The sequence below is a fragment of the Sesamum indicum genome, linkage group LG2, assembly GCF_000512975.1.
Source record: "Sesamum indicum cultivar Zhongzhi No. 13 linkage group LG2, S_indicum_v1.0, whole genome shotgun sequence".
NCBI lineage: Eukaryota > Viridiplantae > Streptophyta > Magnoliopsida > Lamiales > Pedaliaceae > Sesamum > Sesamum indicum.
In genome coordinates, this window is record NC_026146.1 from 14121734 (window position 1) to 14142340 (window position 20607).

The following is a 20607-nucleotide window of genomic DNA, read 5'->3' on the forward strand; positions in this document are numbered from 1 at the left end:
GTTTACCTCGACATATTAATTTTGATGCTCTAGTTTTTTGGAAATTTCTACACTCAATGAGATTTGCTCCATCCATGAGATGATTTTGCTAAACAAATGATTAATTGGTCTGTTTATAGTATATCCACTATCTGTTCAATTTCTAGTAGATTTTTGTATCATTTTTCAAATTGAGTTCTAAGCATCCAAACAGGCAGATGAATTTGATGACGTCCAATACTACAAGACAGTACCTTCTGTTGCATGAAATTGTTTTGGAGTGTATCATCCTGAATTTTGTCTCATGTTATATGATATTTATGTATTTGAGTTCTTTCCTACAGGGTAGTGAGTGTGAGTATCGTCATAGTGACATTGCACGGGTAAATCCAAGGGACTGTTGGTTCTGGTTACATGGTAACTGCTTAAATCCCAAGTGCGGCTTTCGCCATCCGGTTAGTCACATCTCTTTCTTGATGTGGATATCGGTCTTCAGTTGCAACTTATGTGCTTAATGAGCATGCTATATTTGACATATTATTTGATGATGTGGTAGACTTTATTGCTATGATGTATTTATTACAAGTTGTCGTCTTCATTTTTTAATTTTTTGTCTCTCAGCCACTTGATGGATTGCTGGGAGCGCAAATACCCACACCTACTGGAGCCTCTGCACCTGTGTCACAAGCTGTGACAGCACCTACCCCTACCCCACATGTTCCAAATGCCTCCACTAAACAAGGCGGGGTTCCTTGCATATTTTTCCAAAAGGGGCATTGTTTAAAAGGTGATTGGTGTCCCTTTCTTCATATCCCAAATTCATTGAGTAACAAAGCTCAGGTGCCAGGAACAGCATCGGCTGCTGAACCTGCAACTATCAAGAAGTCTTTTACTGGACTTGAGAAGTCTATGCAAGAGAAGAAGGTCCAACCTATGAATATTGCAAAATCTGTCAAGGATGTCCAACAATCTAAACCAATCACTGAAATGGAACATGCTCCCCCTAGAAATGAATTTCCTATAAACAGGAGGGTGCCACATGTATCAGGGATCAATGAGTTTTCTGCATACAGGAGTGCTCCTGTTTCTAATGGAAACCCAGTCAATTGGTCCAATCGTGTTCAGCAACCTCACTTGTTGGAGGAACCTGAAAGCATGAACAGTAAGGATGCAGAAGAAGTTTCAAGGGAGCCCTCTCCTGGGTTTGATGTTCTTGTTGATGATGAGGGAAGAGATTCTGATTACTATCCTGGTGAAGATAGATATGGAATGTCAAGGGAACATGAAGCCAGGAATGAATACGATATTGGTCACACGATTGCTGCTGGCGATGATGAAAGATATCAGGATCCTCTTAGCTATGACTCACATGAGCACCATAAGGGTCAGTATGCTTGGGAGCAGCACAGAGCTTCTTCTGAAAGGATGTCAGGAGGAGCATATCTTGAAAGAAGGCAATACGCTAGGCCTGATAGCCTTGGTCAAGTAGATGAATTAGATCTAAGGCACCGTTTAGCAAAGCATAAGAAGCCTAATGGTTTGAGGTCTGTCATTAGTCATGAACATGCTCGTGACTTGCAGGTTGGCGACCGTAGCTACCAGGGTTTGCGTAGGGACGACCAACAACCCATGCGCGAGAATTCTCTTAGCAGTCGACTTCGAGGAAGAATAAGACTTCCTGGAAGATCATCGTCTCCAACCAACAGGGAAATGATTAGGGGAAGTGATCGTGGCAGGTTGTCTCCAATAAGGGCAGGTATCTCCTCTCACCAGGGAAGGATCCGAGACAAGATAAAAGGAAGGGTGGAAGAAGGTTTTAATAATGGTGGCAGGAATCACAGAGGTCTGCCCTCGAGAAGAGACAGTGTGGGTCAAGATAGTGCTGATTTTGCTGGTCCAAAAAGTCTTGCCGAGTTGAAGAACAGGAAAAATGCTGAACCTAGTAGACAGCATGTGACTGATCAGCAATCGCTTGGTAAGAGAAAACATTTGATGGTTGATGGCCATCAACAAAGTGGAAGTGATGTTTCATTTGAAGGGCCTAAGTCACTGGAAGAGATCCTAAAGCGGAAGCGAGGTGAAACAATAAGTGGTAGGAATTCATCTAATAATGAAGGTATTATAGAAAATAAGAATCAGGATGAAGAAAAGGATGGAACCAACAATGAGACAACCACTCCCGATGGGAACAATAAGGAGGGCTACAAGTCTGCAACAGTTCAGAAGACTGAAGCTGAAGAGAGCAGGCCAACTGCCTCTGGATCTGTCCTGCAACCTGACGCTGGCAAGCTAGAAGCTGAAGAGGGTATGGTTGTTGAGGATGGGGTGGACCAAGAGTCTGAAGCGTATGAGCAAAGAGATGGGGAATCTGATTATGAGCAAGCTGGTGGGGAAGATTTTGAGTTGTATGATGGTGAGAACGGAGATGCTGTAGGGGAATATGACGAAGATGATGATGACGACTTTGCGAAGAAAATGGGTGTCATGTACTCCTAAATGTTGAAGGTCCGTTCTATGGTTCTTGCTGCTAATTGCGTTTGTGTGCCAGTGTTGTCTGCTTTGAATTGGCAATTTCGATATAGCTACTAATTTTGATCTCAGAAGTAGAGATGATCAGTAGTTCCCCATGTACCATTAGAAACTCTTCTTTTATGGAGCCATTTTAAACTCTTGATTGGATGGATAATTTTTCCTCTCTGTAGTTCTCTATACTTGCCACTTTTATTTGCCCGAGAAGAGGATCATGATTGTAACATCAGAAGATGAATAACAACTGTGGGCATTATTGCTGTTTTCCTGGTACTTGTCTTTCCTGAAGATGAATATTTCTCTTTCCAATAACTCTTTTTGGTGTTGATTTTGTGGAAGTTGCGAATATGTTTCATTTTGCCTAAGTTGTTTCGGACATTCCTGGTCATTGCAGTATCGTTAGTTTTCCTATGTAAAAAGAGACGGGGACAGTGTTGCTTTGTAGAAGAAAACTCCTGTTTGTTCTGCTGAAAATGGCAACTGAATGACCTCAAGAATATTGTTCTCTGATCCATTTACTGGAATTCCAGGCCCATATTTCAATTAAAAAATTACCTATCATGTGAGTGGCTTTTACTTTTTCTTTTTCTATATAAAAAAACATAAATTATTACAGTTCCTGAGGTACTTGTAAGGTCAGCTATATCTACATTTATATTATTTATAAAAGAAAATATTGTGTATTCGTGAAAACAAATAATCTGTATAAAAGACATACATTATGTGTTTATGTGTAGCAAAAACAAAAACTCAAGTTCATGTTGGGGCACTTGACTTTTTGACAACTTCTTTCCTACTAATAAAATATGTTTGGTAAAAAAGTAATTATTAGCTTTCACTTTCTCAAGATGCAGTACTAACTATAATTTAGAAAAATCACTCTCTTACTTTTTTAAATGTTATTTTTTAGAAATATATTAAAAACCAGCAAATATCTAATACTTTTTCACATAAACTTTTATTTCTTAATGCCCATTTTATAAATCATAGTCTTTTGCACCCATAATTTGATATATATTCCATTTGTGGGAAAAATAGATAAAAATAAAACTAATTTCTCTTCCTTAAACCTTAAAAACTATCGAAATATGAAATTTTCATATAAATCAATCTCGCTCTTTTTTCACTTCTAATGCTATTTTATATTTAATTGTGATATCAAATCAATATATTTTAATGATAATACATATAAATAAGTATCTTCACTTTAATTAATATTTTAGAAATAAAAAATAAAAAAAATGAAAACACAAACAAGTTGGTATTTTTCAATGAAAAGGAGAACACCAGCTTGAAAAGTGAAAACCCCAAAACAAATAATTGAGCTGTGATTTTTCCAATCTTTTGGCCTTAAATGAAATTTCTCTAATTTTAGTGGACCTACTTGCAAATACTCCAATATTTGGGGAGCAAACATTTTTCGTTTCTTTCACATAATAATGAGCATTAAATATTTCTTGGGATTCGCAGTTGTGCCCCGACACCAAATTGTATCTTGCAATTATGCATTTATGTTTGTAGTGAAAAAGAATATCATTTAAAAACAATTTCTTGATGTGAAGGAAAAGGGAAATTTTAAATATTCTTATTTCCAAAATAAGTTGCTATATCTATATATATTTATTTTGATTATTACTATACTATACTTTAATATTTTCTATTTCGATAAAAATAAAATACTTTACTTACAATAATTTTAATTGTTATCTTTGTAACATCGATAATATTTTTCTCAATATAATTTAGTTTTATGATTGGAAATATTAAATATTTTGAGTGATATTATTATAAAAATTCGAAGATTTTTTTATATAAAATAAAGTATTTAAAATTTAAAAAAAATTAAAAGAAAAAGCCAAATAACTTTCTGGTTTTCTGTTTAATTAAATTAGAAAAATAGAAAAAAGATATTTAATAAAAACAAGAAGAAAACAACAATAAAATAGTAATCCCACTTATAAAGCTAAAAGGAGAAGAAAAATAATAATAATAATAATATTTACTGTATATCATTTACCTATTTCTCTCTCTTCTCTACTTCTCTGCAAAGTGCAGACTGCTGTCAATTGTTTGCTCTCTCTCTCTCTCTCTCTACAAATTTGGGAATTCACCTTTTTGGATTCTACAACGGAGAGTGGAGCAACTGATTAATGTGGAGGGATTGGTGAAGCCAAGAACCTTTTGACAGCAGATGTTCTTCAGAATTAGGGGTGGGGTTGTGATTTTTTTCATGCTGTAGGTAAAGCAATTGCACAAATAGATGGCGGGTCAGTCAGGGGCCGGGTTTCATCAGCAGTACCATCACCAGCAGCCGGGCGTATTGTTTAAATCTGGTGGAGCGACGAGCAACAGCAGCAGTAGCTCAGGTGGGTGTGAGTTGATTTCTATGGGGAATTATTATAGGAACCACGGGGGGAGCTTGAATTTGACTGGGAATGATGGGCCTGCGGGGGGAATGATTTTTTCACCGGGTGGTGCTCAGAATTCTTTGGATTCTTCTTCGACGGTTATGTTGGAGTCGGTTCCCGGGTTAAAGCACGATACGGGTTTGGCTGCGGAGTGGTCCATCGATGAACAGTACAAGTTGGAGGAGGGACTTGCCAAGTAGGTACCTTCTTCCTTATTCGGGAAAACCGGTCGATGATAGATAATTTTTCTACATTTTATGGTGTATTATTTTGTTGCTTGAGGTACGAGAAGGTAGGAATTTAGTGTCTACCACGTGCTGCTGGAGCTTGGTCGTTGGTCTAGTAGCGTTACCCCTGCCTTGTTAGTGGAAACACATAAGGCCACGGAGATGGTGGATGAAGTTATTAGCAAAGAAGATGTGAGAGAGACGTTGTAATGGGATGGGAGACGAGAAATTTGTTAAAATTGTCTTTGATAGAATTTCGCAGTGGAGCATTTGAATACGACCTTTAGAGTCATTTTTCTTGGAATTCCTTGATAGGGGATTTGTATATTACCTTCATAAAAGGATTTGATGAATCCTTCCTAAAACTGGTCCTTTTTTCCTAATGACAACTAGTCAGTGTACACAGCTAAAATTGGACTGGCAAACAAGAAAAACTGGTTGTTAACACTTGTACTATCACTTTCCTGGGTGGTTTCCTCGCCAACCAAATAGAGTCCTAAAATATTGGTGGAAGTAGAATGGAACCAAGAGCTATACGATCCTTTTTCCTCCATGAGGTGACTGTGCTCATGGTTTTCTGGTCTACTTGTGTAATATATAATATCTTTAATGCATCAGCATATATTTCATCAATTTACCAAAAAATAGCATATTGTGCACCAGAAGGAGGTTTTGGTTAACTGATATGCATCTCTATATGTTTTATATATTGTCATACTTTTATGGAGATTCCATCCAGAAAATGTAGAGCAACTAAGTTTATGCCAATTTGCATGTCATTCAGACCTTTACCAATAACTAATAGTAAGAAAGATTATGTCAATTTGCATCAGCTACTATGACTCACATAGAAATTGAATATCAATATCTGTATTTTTCTATCTAATCACCTCCCACCCATCAACAAACGAGCACAGTAGCAGAGTTGCCTAACTTCATTGAAGAAGATCGATTAGGAGTCATTTACTACTAAATGGTTGTATGTCAAATAAAATTATTATTTCCAAGAAACGAATGCTGATTCCAAAAGTAAGAAAAACATGAGCTCTGTGGTTGATGCAGCTGCCATTTGACTCCAGTATGTTGAATGCATCTGTTTTGTATTTCTTGGAATCAGGTTCCTTTCCAGTACTTCTGTGATGGCTTCCATTTTAGTCAGAGACTAAGATGATTCTCATCATATTGTTGCTTAAGTTTGTGGGTGTTTTAGCTTTTGTATAACTTTTTCTCTCTATCATGCTTCAAATAAGTTGGTAGGGCAGTCGGGTTTGTTCTTTTGTGGAGCTTATCTTGGATTTCCAATTGTCTTCTATTTCTTGCAATTGAGCAATCTTAATTTCATCGGGTTGTTTCCTACTTAATATCTGTAGATATGCCAATGAACCCAATATCATGCGGTATATTAAGATTGCTGCCACACTCCACAACAAAACTGTACGAGATGTTGCTCTTCGATGTAGATGGATGACGGTAAGTTCAAAGTCCTGTTGAGATTGCAGTTAATCATAACATTCTCCAAAATCGAGAAATGTAATTTTGTTTTAATTTTTTCATGATTGACTAAACGTGTTCTTTACCTTCTAGCTGAAGTACTTAGGAGGATTGACTTCATTATTGAAGTGCTTATGCCTAATTCATGATATTGTTTGTCAGAGAAAGCGGAGGAAACAGGATGATCAGAGCTTGGGGAAGAAGGGGAAGGATCGGAAGGTAATATTCTTAGTTTTCTTTTATAGTACTTTGAGCTGACTTTGAATTATCAACCTTGGTGTAGTTTATGGTATAATTTTTAGAATTCAGTTCAATTCGTTGTGATACAGTCAAAAGCTGAAAAACTGTTCAAGAATTTTCATGCTTTGCAGTCTAAAACCAGATGGTTGTTCATATGATGCATTTGAGCTCAAAGCTAAGCAAAGATTATATTTTGTTTTTTCTCTTCACTGTTGAATCTTATTATTCTATTGTTTAAAAAAAAAAAAGAGAAGAAAAGTAACAGAGGAAGAGAAAAATGGATCTGATTTACATGGACTGCAATTCTTTTAACAATCACCAATTGCATTAAAGGCCTTTCGGATTAGCCAATGAACTTCAGAGTCGCTTAAAAACCACTCTGATGTCATCTGAAATCTCCATTGACTTCAATTCAATGTCTAGCTGGAAAATTCTTTATCTTTATAAAGACAAATGTGGCAGTGGACCGTTTATGTAGAAAGAGTTCTTTAGGCTACATTTTCTGAGTGATGAAATAGAAAATAGACCATGATTTGGTTTTTTCTGATTATTATTCACAGCATAAATTTTGGGGCTGACCTCCAAATTTACTTCTGCTATGCGCTTCAAATCAACTATGATCGGATTAGGTTGCATATCTACTGAAGATTCAGTCATGCGCTCGAAACACTTTGCTCTTTATCCATGGGTTCGAAGACAGTAGAAAGTTGCTTAATGATATGAATTTGTTGGTGTCTTAATCAATTGCTGATGTCACTTGTATTCTGTGTGTATGTGGTGTCTAATTTGTCCTGTTTATTACTGACACGAACCTTAAGTTTGTAAATATTTTATGAGCTTACTATCTTCATCGGTGTCACCATGCAAATGTCTATGCAGATGCAGCCATACATATCTCTGAACACATAAATATACATATGCACTCAATCACACATACACATAACACTCATGCACACACATCTATGTGTGTGTTCTGGATGCTAATATATCTCTATAACGCAATGCCTATAAATCTACAAGTACAAGCATGTATTGGCATGCAGGATATTTTGGGGGTTGAGGTGTTGGAAGATATGATATGGCATGTTGCATGTTGTGGAGGTGGTGGGGGTAGGAGCTGTCAAAGGCAGGTGGCAAAGGGGCGTTACTTCAACAAGGAAAAAGAGAAACAAAAAGAAATGCCATTAAAAATAAAATAATGGGAGCAAAGCAGTTGGCTTGTGATGCATACTCCATGTATGAAGAGTGAAACTACTTGGAACTCAAGGTTTAGGTCCAGGTTGGAACTGGTCATTTGTAGGCTAATTATATACCCATTTGTGTTAGGCCGAGAATTGGTAACACCCTATCGAAGTTGGAGGAAGATTCAGTTTTGTTTTTGTGTAGCTCTGTATCTAAGAACCACGTGTGCTTCAAACCAAGTATACCATTATTTAAGTGTACCTTCTATCTTACCCTTTGGCGATGATATTGTGTCAGTCACCTTTTGGCAGTGATACCAATTCTTGGTTTTGTATGTTACTCATCTCATTCTTGTGGGACCTATATGGTTGCTACACCAAAAAGGTTATCATTAAGTTGCATATACCTGATTGATAATGGTCTCTATAGCTTGATCCTTTTCTTGTAAGGTAACTTTAATGCGATTACTCTAATAAGTGCTCTACAAAAGTTGATATATATTCGTATAAGGTTGTTGTTTTGTGTGATTCACTAATCCAATGATTAGAAATTATCCCTCTTCTGAAAGTATTCGTCTTCTTAATGTTGACACTTTCTCAGGAAAAAGTGGTGGAGTCAACTCTGAAGAATAACATGTCTTCAGCTTCATCAGTAAATGTGGCTCCATATTCTGTAGCTACAAACCATTGTGATCAGAGTGACTGCATGCTTTCAGGAGGTTTGTCTAATTAGCTATTGTGATTAACCAAGATTCTTTTTCTTGACCTAATAATGATTGTATTGATTATATATTCCCTGTTCAAGCTGAAGGAGGTTGAGTCAAGACCATTTTGCTATTCGTTTTTTGTTGTAATTGATTGTTGAACTTTTCTTCTTTGTCATATTAAGTGATGAACATGATACATCCGTGGTTATGGATAATAACGCTTGGGTGATTACTACGGGAGTTACCTGATGCTAAAAACTCTAGCCAAATATCTGACAATGAGATGAAGTGTCTCTTTGCCTAAAGCATTCTTAGTTATCTTAAATGTAGCTGTTCTATAAGTTTACAGATGCTAACATTGTACAACTCTCTAAATGTCCATGTTGCCAATATATCACCACATTTTGAGTTTTACGGTGAACATTCCCCTATATTAGTCTCAGTAAGATATAAAGAAATGATATACACGTTACACCACGATTTTGAATCAGAAGAGAGATTTCAAGAAATGGCAGATCTATTCACTCTATCAATAACCGAGCCGGATCTGGTGTATCATAAGGGATTTGCCTTTTCTATTGATTCCTACGGATTGATGGAAGTATTGCATGAATGTTTTCTTTTGGTTCCCTTTATTCTTTATTCCCCTCTACCCCAATATAGTGTTTGTTTCCAGAATTACTTGTAAATGAACATATTACTATGGACCTGAACTATTTGATATTCTTTTTTGAGTTTCAAGGTGACACACTTTTATTGGAAATAATTTTATGTATGTTTCAGTACTAAGGGGCACAGCCAGACATCTTCTGGAAGAAAATAATCAGGCTTTTGATCAAATTTCTGCCAATCTTTCGACCCTCAAGGTAGTGCCTGCTCCCTTTTGTTCTGGAGGATTTTGGAACTTTCTCCTTGCTATGCCAAGCCAAGTAATCGGTATTTGCAATAAGAAGTTTTGTGCTGGGAAACACTTTTACTCAATGCTGTTATTACGAAAAGCTATCTGCAAGATATAATACAGGTGTTATATACTGTCAGTTATCCGGTCGGACAACACGCATGCGTATTTTGTTGCTATGTTCCTAGGTCAAAGGAAATAGCTGTGTGTGTTAACTTGTACATCCACACAAAATTTCTCAAACTTGACACTCATTTCTTGTTGCATTAGCACCACTTTTCAACATAATGCTTGAGACCCAAATGGTGAAAAAGATTATTCTTGATTGCTCCTTACATCTCAAGTGGCTATTCATGGTTTGACATTTCAACTCGGCAAGAGGATGAAAACTAAGCACTGATGGCAGGAGCATCACCATGAGACATCTTTGTGACATGTGGCTATATATACACCCTTTCCCCACGCACCACTCAGTGATCCCAAGCTATACTGCTTAGTAGGAAAGCCAAGTCCTGTTCCAGGTCCGGACCCTGTGTCGAGTCAATGTGATGTAGGCAATGTAAATGCAACCATAGAGCATTAGATTGGACAGCAATGCAATTTCCTTAAAAGTTAATTTTGGCTAACATCAATCTTTAGCTTAATTACATGTTTCTTTTAGTATCCAAGTGTATTTAAAAGTTGATTTTAGCTAACTATAGTCTTTAGCTTCATTACATGGTTTCTTAGTACCCAAAGGTAATTTAGGAATTGTATATTCTGTGTTTTAAGTTTGAACGTCCCTATTTTCCCAGTCTAATTAGAAGTCTAATCCTAGGTGGGGTAGGAGATATCTTGAGGCTTATAAATATGCGTGTAATCTTCTAAGGATCCATCAGTTAAATTAATAAAGGTTCTTCCACATAATATCAGATCTTTCTTTGTGAGACAAAACAACCTTAGTTCCGATGCCGAAAGGATTCCATGATTATTCTCTGATTTTCCTCTTGTTGTTAACTTCTCTCTTCAGTATTTCCTAAGTTAATATCCAAACAAACACTGTCTATCAGCCGAAAAGCATGTTTTATGCCTTTAAGATCCTTAATTGGATTTTCCTGAGCCCTCTACAAACATTTGATTGTTATCTTACTTTTCTAACACCGGATTAAGCCTTCAAATCATTGTTTCCACCTTGCTCATAGCCTGTGTCTTACGGTCTTGCATTCCAGGAAGAGAACATAAGAGAAGACAAAGCGATTAAATCTTAGTGTTTGCCCACGGAGATGATTAACATTTTCCCCATTGATATTGCCATGTGTTGTAATGGTGGCTGATATGCTAGATGAACTATATATCTGAACTAACTTTGCTCTTCTAGAAAATATGAACAATCGACAAAGTGAAAAGAGACTAGTATTCACCTGTCAGCTTTTATTTCACCTTGGCAGTGTGAATTGATCTCTGCCATTATGCATCTGGTTTTCTCTATCTCTCACTATTTTTCCCTTTTAAGTTTAGCAATTATTTTCCTCTATTGATGTTGAGATTTTTGTTACAGTTGCAGCAAAACATCGATCTCTTTTTTCGTACAATGAATAACTTAACTACAATTTTGAATGAGTAAGTCACTCTAGTTAGTGTAGTAAACGTGTTTTGGACCTTGGTGGTCATTGGTATGTTATTTCCTGAAGTTGTTTTTCTGTTTTATGCTTGCAGCATGAAAAACATGCCTGGAATAATGAGTCGAATGCCTCCTCTTCCTGTGCTCTTAAATGAGGAACTTGCCAGTAGTATTTTTCCTTGTGCATCTCAGGTATAACCCCTCTCATGCAGTTGCTAGCTTTGCATCATTTCCCAAAAATTTCTTTTCTTATTTCTGGATCACAATCTGGCTGCATAGCTCTTGATAATGACATAACTTATATGCTGTGCATGCCAGTGTTATTATTGTGAATATTAGAAATGGTTAACATTTTAACAATTCATGATGAATGCGGGATATGTGATTAAGTAACATTTATGCCTTCATGAGTGTCTTTATTTGAGAAGGATTGTAATATGTTGGCTTGCACAATGTTCTTGTTCTTGTTGACCTTTTAGATCACTGCTAATCTCTACGACATTGTAAATGGTTACTCTTATTCCCTGTTACGATGGGATGTCAGTGGGGTTTTACGGTGGCCTTGGGCCTTGGTCGAACATTGCCAGGGTCAGGTGTGTTCTTGCTGACACCCAGCAATCAGCACCCAGTGTTCATGAGTGGAGCCAAGATCCACCCTGGACCTCCCCAAACCTGAACCCAAAAGTACATTCCGTTGGGATCTGTTTGTCATCAGTAAGCACTGAACCAGTAAAAACATAGCAGATCTCAGGTCAACTGATTTCCTGGTGATTCAAAGCCAAATAACAGAGCTAAAATGTAAGAACCACCAAATATCATTGACTGTAAAATTCATCTCCGAAAACCAAATACGTAGGGCACTAAACATAGAATTCGAGTCATAATTTAATATTTCAACAGGTAGTCGCTGCAAGTTTGTAAGAAAACTTGGGCGAGGGCTCAAACTGAGTCAACATTGTATTCAGGATAGTTGCCTCCACTGCCTTCCACCCCATCTGAGTGGCCCTGTCTTGCAAAGTTGCTTTATGTACTGGTGGCCTATGGCAGTGTACTGTTTGCCGGCAGAGGGTAATAGGATGACCATATACTTGACTGACTGAGCAGAAGATAGAAAATAGGTAGAAGCAGTAAAAATCGGTAGCAAGCACCGTTATCTAATTAAATATATGTTAATTCAGGTGGATTAGCAAAGCACATATTTTTCCCTGGACCGAGGCCAGGTCCAGAAATACAAAAAACTTTATCTACCCCACACCCTGTTCATTCAATACGAACCTGTCCTGAGTTTTACCTATCCCTATTGTTGTCAAAATATTTAGGGGTTTCACTCAATCAATTTGAACCGAACTGAATTTGGTAGGCTGAAATACCATTCTTAATACTGAACTGAACAAATTGGCACGTATTTTAATCCTTTTTTTTTTTTGCCAATTTGGTTATCCAATTATCCTCTTTTCAGAACAGAAATCAAAATAGAAAAAGTGTATACGTATAAATTAAAAAATAAAATCATAAGTGCATTATTTATTTTCTATTTTAAGTTTTAGTAAGTGAAAGAATTATATAATAGTAGAAAAATGTCTATTTAAAGTGAATTACATTTTTAAAAATTAAATCGTTATTCTGTATAGTTCATAATGAAATAAGAGAATCAGAAATCGAAACAAATACCAGGCAAACACCTCAAGGATAGGATATACCTATAGCACTACCGAATGCACTTCCAGCCCAGAAAATGCATTGTGAACACTGTTCAAAACCTAGAAGTAAGCAGTTACATCTAAACTGTAATTTGTTTGACCATATTCAAGTTTAGTTGTTAACAGTAAACATGCCAATATTAGATACACTTTGGATTAAAAAATAGGACCTAATTATCTTTTGACATGAACTAGTCGACAATCTACCTAAATTCAATTTCACACTTTCTGATTGTTAACTTTGTCATGATTAATGAAGATATGTCCTTACTCTGAAGACATGAAAGAGGGAAATTTGAGAGGATTCCGAAGCTTGTATTCTTGTAGCATAGACTGTAGAACATCATTGCATCCATTCAGAACCGACTAAGTCTTTAATGTGCAATCTTTCTTTGGTACTCTCTGTATAGAATTGGAATTTTGCTTAAGCATTTCTAACTCAATTAGGTCCAGAGCAAGTTTCATGGTCCAATGTCATTGATCCTTTTGAGACAAATGGATCCTAGGTTTTATTTTCTCCAAAACTAATCAGCTGAACTTGAACCATATTATATATATAAATCTATAGATGACATTCACGAACATATAAATCGTAATATATGTATGCGTATATATATGACATTCACAAACAAGTCAATTCGTCCAATTTAATACTTACATATATTTTGGCAATAAAACATCAATGATCATCATTATTATAGAAAAGGACGGTCTCATGTCTCACAGGCATGATTTATTTTCCATGGAGTGAAGAGAAAATTGGAAAATCATAACACTCTATGTATACACCATTAAGCATTTAAGCCAGCTGCAATCATCTTACAATCGAGTGGTTTATTCTCCTATCAGAGCCTTTAGAATTGGATGCAAGCAATTGAACAGGAAGGAAAGAGGGAGAAAAACACATATTAATTGAATAAAGTGGCAAATTCTCTGTGCTCCAAATGCGACTTGTTGATCAATTATGCACTAGACTATTTTTCTAATTCAGCAAAGAAATGAACTACGGAATCTTTTCTGCAAGTGAGTTTTTTGCATCACGTCTGACATGGTTTTGGTGTTTCTCTTGTTTATTTCCACTGGAAATAACTGTTTGTCTGGTGACCCTCGGAAATCTTAAACATGTTTTTCTCTTTTTCATTCTGTTATTAGTCTATACAGGAAAGTATCCTTGTGGTAAACATCATTTTCCATTAGTGATTGTTCTACGCTCGAAAGTACTTGAGTCACTATGACCGCTTGAACTCTTGGTCGTCCTTCCACTTAGAGTTACCCTTGCAAAAATTCGATTGAACATTCTAATGTTACTCATCTAATATTGTTAAAAATTTTAAACTCTATACGTTAAATCATTACCAGTTTCCATTATTGATTTGCTGGAGCATCTGGTCTCCTAGTACAAATGGACCTGAGTTTAATATACAGATAGATGTAGTACGCCAAGCTACCTTCTTAGTAAACCACTAATGCTGGGTCCACTTTTTCTGCAAGCTGATTCTCTCACTTTTCAAGAAATGATGTATTATCCATTCTCAATGTGGATTACTCTGCTTTTCTTCTTTTTCCAGCCCATGATGTTTAGCTCATCAAGTTCGACACCGTTGAAGCAGGAGCCAGGATGTTGATTATTGATAATTCTTAACTTTGGTTAACTCAAGTCTGGTCTCTGTAAGTATCGAAATTCTTCTGTAAAGGTGCAAGAAGCTGGCAGGCTTTCTAGCTTTTCTGTTATGTCTCCAGCGGGATGAGTCTCACATTAAATATTCTCCAGAGATGTCATTTTCGAAAGATGATTGCTTGCTGAAAACGGGTACCAGTAAACAATAGATGAAAATAATTTTCACAATCCTGTATCAGTTGCAGAGAAACAGAGATCTATCCAGACAATGCACTGATCTCTAATGTTAGTTGCCACCTTTTATATGTAAATTTTCGGAAAAACTAGTATGAGTGGGATGCTTAGATTTGTGCTTGATTGATCCATAGTTTTTTTAATGCTATGTCGATTGCGAATTTCATCACTTACTTGGATAGCCTTTATGCATGTTCTATTACGCCTCAACGTTACATTAATGATGTTGTGAAGTGTACTACGGCTGCAGGTTTGCTTGCAACAGCTTCTCATGAGAGTAGCCTTTGCTTTTCTCCTTTCTGAAATCAGGGCTTCTAAATTTCTATTATTAAGAGAACCTTACAATCCAAACACCTTGTTTTATGGGCAAGGTTTTTTCATCCATATTAAACTTAGTAAGCATGTTGGTCCGTCGGGCATCGAGGTGTTTGCAACAGTTTAATTTAAGTGTGTATTAATTCTTCGTTGAAAATAATGTTTTCGATTTACAATTTCTGCTTTGAACTGCCTTAAAGTTCATTACACTTCTTCCGTAAGACGTTGAAGTCTGGTGGATCAAGAAACTGTAACCGAGCCCTTCTTGGGGCGTCGTAAATTGTACAGTACCAGAAAATTCAAACGTCAACCATTTGAAAGTTTTTCTTTGACACTGAGTGCTGTGCAAAAACATAGACAATATTTGTGAGGTTTTTCTGTGTTTCACATTATTTATTACGTTCATGTAAGAAATGAGAGTGGGTGATTTCATGTTATTTACTTGAATTTAAATAATAGTTTCGGTATATACTTTTTCAATTTAGAGTGCTAGTTTATAAAGATAATGCAAAAATGAGTGTAATGATTTCCCATGTTAATGAGTATTGAACTACTGGGGTTATATTAAATGAGATAAGTTATTACAGCTTTCATAAAATTTAGTATCTATCTATGCTATATATATTAAAAAAGAGCATTTTTTTTGTGTCTCTCTTAATTTCTTTTTTTACCCCACCTGTGAATTTTCACATTTTTTCCACAGTATAGAAGTGGTAAAAATATTTTTAATTTTAGTTAATATTTTTTTCATTTTCTCCTAATCTAAATATTTCTTTCAAAACTACTTTTATAATAATCATTTTTGTATTGTCCTTTTTCGTATAATAACTTTTTATTAAATTATACTTAATTATTATAAATTTTTATGCATATGCATTAAATTTGTCACATTCAACTCTATGTATGAGGGAGGAGACCTTTATTTCGGATTTTATTACAACTTCACCATTTACGTCTTGTCTTAACAGGGCTGGGATAAAAATTTTGAAGGAAAAAAAGGAAAGACAAAAGGAAAGATTGCATTGGTGCTATAGTTTTCCCTTTTTCTAGAGGAGCATATAAAAAGGGTATTGAGTCAGCCAAGCTAGTAATTGTCAATACTTTTCTATCACTCATCCAACAATTAATTTAATTTGTAAGTTTCTGTTACGTTTTTATTAATTTTTTATGAATTATGAATTATAGTATTACTTAATTTTTAAATTCTCTTGAAATTTTTGTATGTAAAGATTTTTCAGAAATTTCATCCATCTCGTTCAATATTTTTATAATTTTTTAATAAAAATAATATAATAAGAGAAGTAAACAATTTCAAGTCTTTAATAGGCAAATTATGATATATACAGGAAAATATGAGGGAAAATTGTCAACTGTATAATACACAGCCGCAAATTCTTTTGTTAGTTCTTTCAGAAGCGACAGTGCATTTGATTTTGGTGTAATGAGAGTAGCCGCTCGCCCTTTCATGTTCCCACTACAATCGCAGCTGCTGTTTTCAAGAATTTAATGGCTGGGTTTTAGAATTTAATGGCTGGTTTTAAGACATCATATGGTTTCTCAACGCCCATCTCTCTCTCTCTCTCTCTCTCTCTCTCTACATAGTTCTTAATATCTCACTTGTTGATGGAGAAAAAGGAAATTAAAGGCAGCCGCCGACTCATTTGGACCCAAAAAAAAAGTTTGCCTTTCTTTGAAGTCAAAACCATTATCAGTTCCACCTACATACATACATAAAAGTATTCTTTTGGGCACCCAAAAAGAAGTCTTTTTTTCTTCATCTCCATTCCATTCTTTTTCTGCAACCTCATTTCCATTTACTTTTTCTCTTCTGGGCTGGAGTTGTTTGCTATAATATTACCCTTTGTTCTGCATGTTTCTTTGAGCTTTCATCACGGGAGAAGTTGTAATGAGAAGCAGAAAGATCTTGATTTGAGGGTGGTTTACTGCTTTTAGTCTCAGCTGTTGCTGTTCTGCTATCTATCTATCTATCTATCTATCCCCTTTACATGAGATGACTGTGTTGGTTTTCTGTATAGTTTTCATCTTTCTTGGATTTTCTACTCAAGCTCAGAACTTTACATGCAGCCCAAAAGATTTGGATTCTCTCAGGGCTTTTGCAGAGCACCTGGAGTCAGGTGTTGATGTGTGGGGATTCAATGCATCCTCACCCAATTGCTGTAGTTGGGAAGGAATAACTTGCAGTTCTTCATCCTCTCTGGGACTGAATGATCGCATCAACTATGGTAGGGTGGTTAAGCTGGAGCTTGGGAGGAAGAGGCTTCTTGGAAATATTTCAGACTCTTTAGGCAATTTGGAGCAGCTTAGAACCCTCAATCTCTCCCACAACTTCCTCAAAGGCTTCATTCCTCAGTCAATTTTGCATTTGCCCAAGTTAGAAATCTTGGACTTGAGCAATAATGAAATCTCTGGATGGTTCCCAAGCAGCACAAACCTGCCTTTAATCAGAGTTGTTAACATATCTGAGAACTCCATCATGGGTTCTGTCCCTGTGGGGATTTGCAGCAACTCAACCAAGATTTCGGTTATGAACATGGCAGAGAATAATTTCACTGGGATTCTTCCTCTGGGGCTTGGGAATTGTACCTCATTGGAGGAACTCTCCCTTGCTGCAAATTTTATCTCTGGTGGTTTGCCTGAAGATATATTCCAGCTACTGAATTTGAAGAAGTTGGCTCTTCAGGAGAACCTGTTTTCTGGACAGCTGAGTAACCTCATTGGTAACCTCTCTAATCTTGTTGAAGTTGATTTATCTTTGAATGAGTTTTCAGGAAATCTTCCGGATGTATTTGATAAATTTGTGCAGTTGCGACAATTTTCAGCTCAATCCAATAGGTTCAGTGGTAAAATACCGACTTCGTTGGCGAATTCGCCAACTATTAGTACAATTAGTTTAAGAAACAATTCTTTGGGAGGTACGATTGATCTCAATTGCTCGGCAATGGTTAATCTTGTTTCGCTTAACTTGGCTACTAATCAATTTCATGGGGAGATCCCTAGAAATCTTCCAACCTGTCCAAAGTTGAGAACGATAAATTTTGGAAGGAATAACTTCTCTGGGCAAGTCCCAGCTAGTTTCAAGAATTTTCAGAGTCTTGCGTACATTTCGCTCTCCAACTCCAGCATTTCCAACCTTACTGGTGCATTAGAAATTTTACAACACTGCAGAAACTTGACAACATTAGTTCTTACTTTGAATTTTCGTGACGAAGAAATGCCTAGTAATCCTAGTCTCCAGTTTGTTGGACTGAAGACCCTTGTTATTGCCAATTGCAGACTCACTGGTCAGATTCCCCAGTGGCTGAATGGCTGCAGGAATTTGCAATTATTGGATTTGTCGTGGAACCACTTGGAAGGTTCAATTCCATATTGGTTTGGAAACTTGTCGTCTCTGTTTTATTTGGATTTATCCAACAACTCGTTTACGGGGGAGATTCCGAAGGAGCTTACTAGGATGCAGAGCCTCATTAGCGGTAATGTCTCAATGGAGGAACCATCCCCAGATTTCCCGTTCTTTGTGAGAAGGAACCAAAGTGGGTTCAAGTATAGACAAGTTGTCAGTTTTCCTCCAACGCTGGAACTAGGCAACAATTTTCTCACAGGACCAATCTGGCCAGAGTTTGGCAATCTGAAAGAGCTGCATGTTTTGGATTTGAAATGCAATAATCTATCTGGACCTATCCCGAGCAGTTTGTCTGGCATGACGAGCCTAGAAACTTTGGATTTGTCTTTTAACAATCTGAATGGAACAATACCATCTTCTTTGAGTAGGCTCAGCTTTCTGTCAAAGTTCAGTGTTGCCCACAATGATCTCTCTGGAGCTATCCCGACTGGAGGTCAGTTCCTGACCTTTCCCAACTCAAGCTTTGAAGGTAACCCAGATCTCTGTGGAGAGCATGGTCCTCATCCTTGTCCTGAGAGCAGCAAAATTCCTCACATATCAGCTGACAGATCAAAGAAATCAAGGGGCAAGACTATAGCAATGGGTGTGGGCATTGGTCTGGGAACTATTATTCTTCTTAGTCTAGTCTCTTTAATTATTGTGTGCTCATGTAAGCGAAGAGTTGTCAATCAAGAAAAAGAGGATTCTCATACCATTGAGAAAGGCTTCGAAGACACATCAAGTCTTGTTATTCTATGTCAGAACAAGGACAGCAATAAAGGGATTCTTCTTGATGATCTTCTGAAGGCTACCGACAATTTTGATCAGTCCAACATCATTGGATGTGGGGGTTTTGGTTTGGTCTACAAGGCTGTCTTCCCTGATGGAAGGAAGGTGGCTATAAAACGGCTCTCAGGCGAGTATTTTCAGATGGAGAGGGAATTCCAAGCTGAAATAGAGACCCTCTCAAGAGCTCAACATCAGAATCTTGTCCATCTTCAGGGATACTGCAAGTACAGGACTGACAGGTTTCTAATATACACATACATGGAGAACGGTAGTCTCGATTACTGGTTGCATGAGAAAACCAATGGGCCTACCTCATTGGACTGGAGAACAAGGCTGCAAATCGCCCAAGGGGCAGCCAGAGGCCTCGCTTACTTGCACCAGTCATGCGAACCTCATATCCTCCACCGTGATATAAAGTCAAGCAACATCCTTCTGAACGAGAAATTTGAAGCGCACTTAGCTGATTTTGGCCTTGCAAGGCTCATTCTTCCTTACGATACACACGTCACAACCGACCTCGTTGGAACACTGGGCTACATCCCTCCAGAGTACGGCCAAGCCTCAGTTGCAACTTACAAAGGGGATATATATAGTTTTGGCGTCGTTCTTTTAGAGCTTCTAACCAGCAAGAGGCCGATGGATATGTGCAGACCAAGAGCATCCCGGGACCTGATCTCGTGGGTTGCTCAAATGAAACGAGAGAAAAGGGAAACCGAAGTGTTTGATCCATTCATTTACGACAAACAACATGCTCCACAAATGCTAACCGTTCTTGAGATTGCTTGCCTTTGTTTGAGCGAGAACCCAAGGATACGGCCTTGCACTCAGCAGCTAGTTTCTTGGCTTGACAACATTGATTCAACATCTACGTTGGATTCAAGCTAGAGGAAGATGAGTTGTCTTTTAAAGCTGAAGAACAATGTAGTCTCTCATTCTTAGAAGAGTAAGTTCTCCATAATTTGGTAATTTAGTCATTCGATCTGGCGCACAAAAACGAGGCATCTGTTGTATATATAATTTTTTACATTAGTTCAACAGTGGAGAAAGGTGAATAATCAGAGAAAATGTAACTTTTGCACACTTATATGGTAATAAATATTACAAAATCTCATTCACAATAAACACTAAATTCTTCTGCTCTTCGGACACATGAAACATGTGGGATGTGTTGTACTACTGCATGGATGATTGATGATGAAAAAATCCCAGATCTTGTGAACAGTTGTATATGAATCATGTCCAAATATGCTTGTAATGTCATTAAGTGAAACAACAGCATTGCCTGTATTTC

General features: G+C 37.0%; 3 protein-coding genes across 3 annotated transcripts in view; all 3 read left to right on the forward strand.

The window, feature by feature from the left end:
- LOC105156131 (zinc finger CCCH domain-containing protein 17) overlaps positions 1-2796 on the forward strand; it is a 4224-nt gene extending 1428 nt beyond the window's left edge. The window contains exons 2-3 of the mRNA XM_011072181.2: positions 324-434; positions 601-2796. Of these exons, the coding sequence (XP_011070483.1) occupies positions 324-434; positions 601-2475 (1986 nt within the window). The 3' untranslated portion in view covers positions 2476-2796. The remainder of the gene's footprint in view (positions 1-323; positions 435-600) is intronic.
- On the forward strand, positions 4536-14991 carry LOC105156132. The gene is made up of 8 exons (XM_011072183.2): positions 4536-5112; positions 6514-6613; positions 6797-6853; positions 8657-8774; positions 9546-9628; positions 11198-11259; positions 11356-11452; positions 14529-14991. The coding sequence occupies exons 1-8, from the start codon at positions 4769-4771 to the stop codon at positions 14583-14585; spliced, it is 918 nt and encodes a 305-aa protein (XP_011070485.1). The 5' UTR covers positions 4536-4768; the 3' UTR covers positions 14586-14991.
- Positions 16666-20296, forward strand: LOC105156133 (phytosulfokine receptor 1). The gene has a single exon (XM_011072184.2). The coding sequence runs from the start codon at positions 17139-17141 to the stop codon at positions 20199-20201; it is 3063 nt and encodes a 1020-aa protein (XP_011070486.1). The 5' UTR covers positions 16666-17138; the 3' UTR covers positions 20202-20296.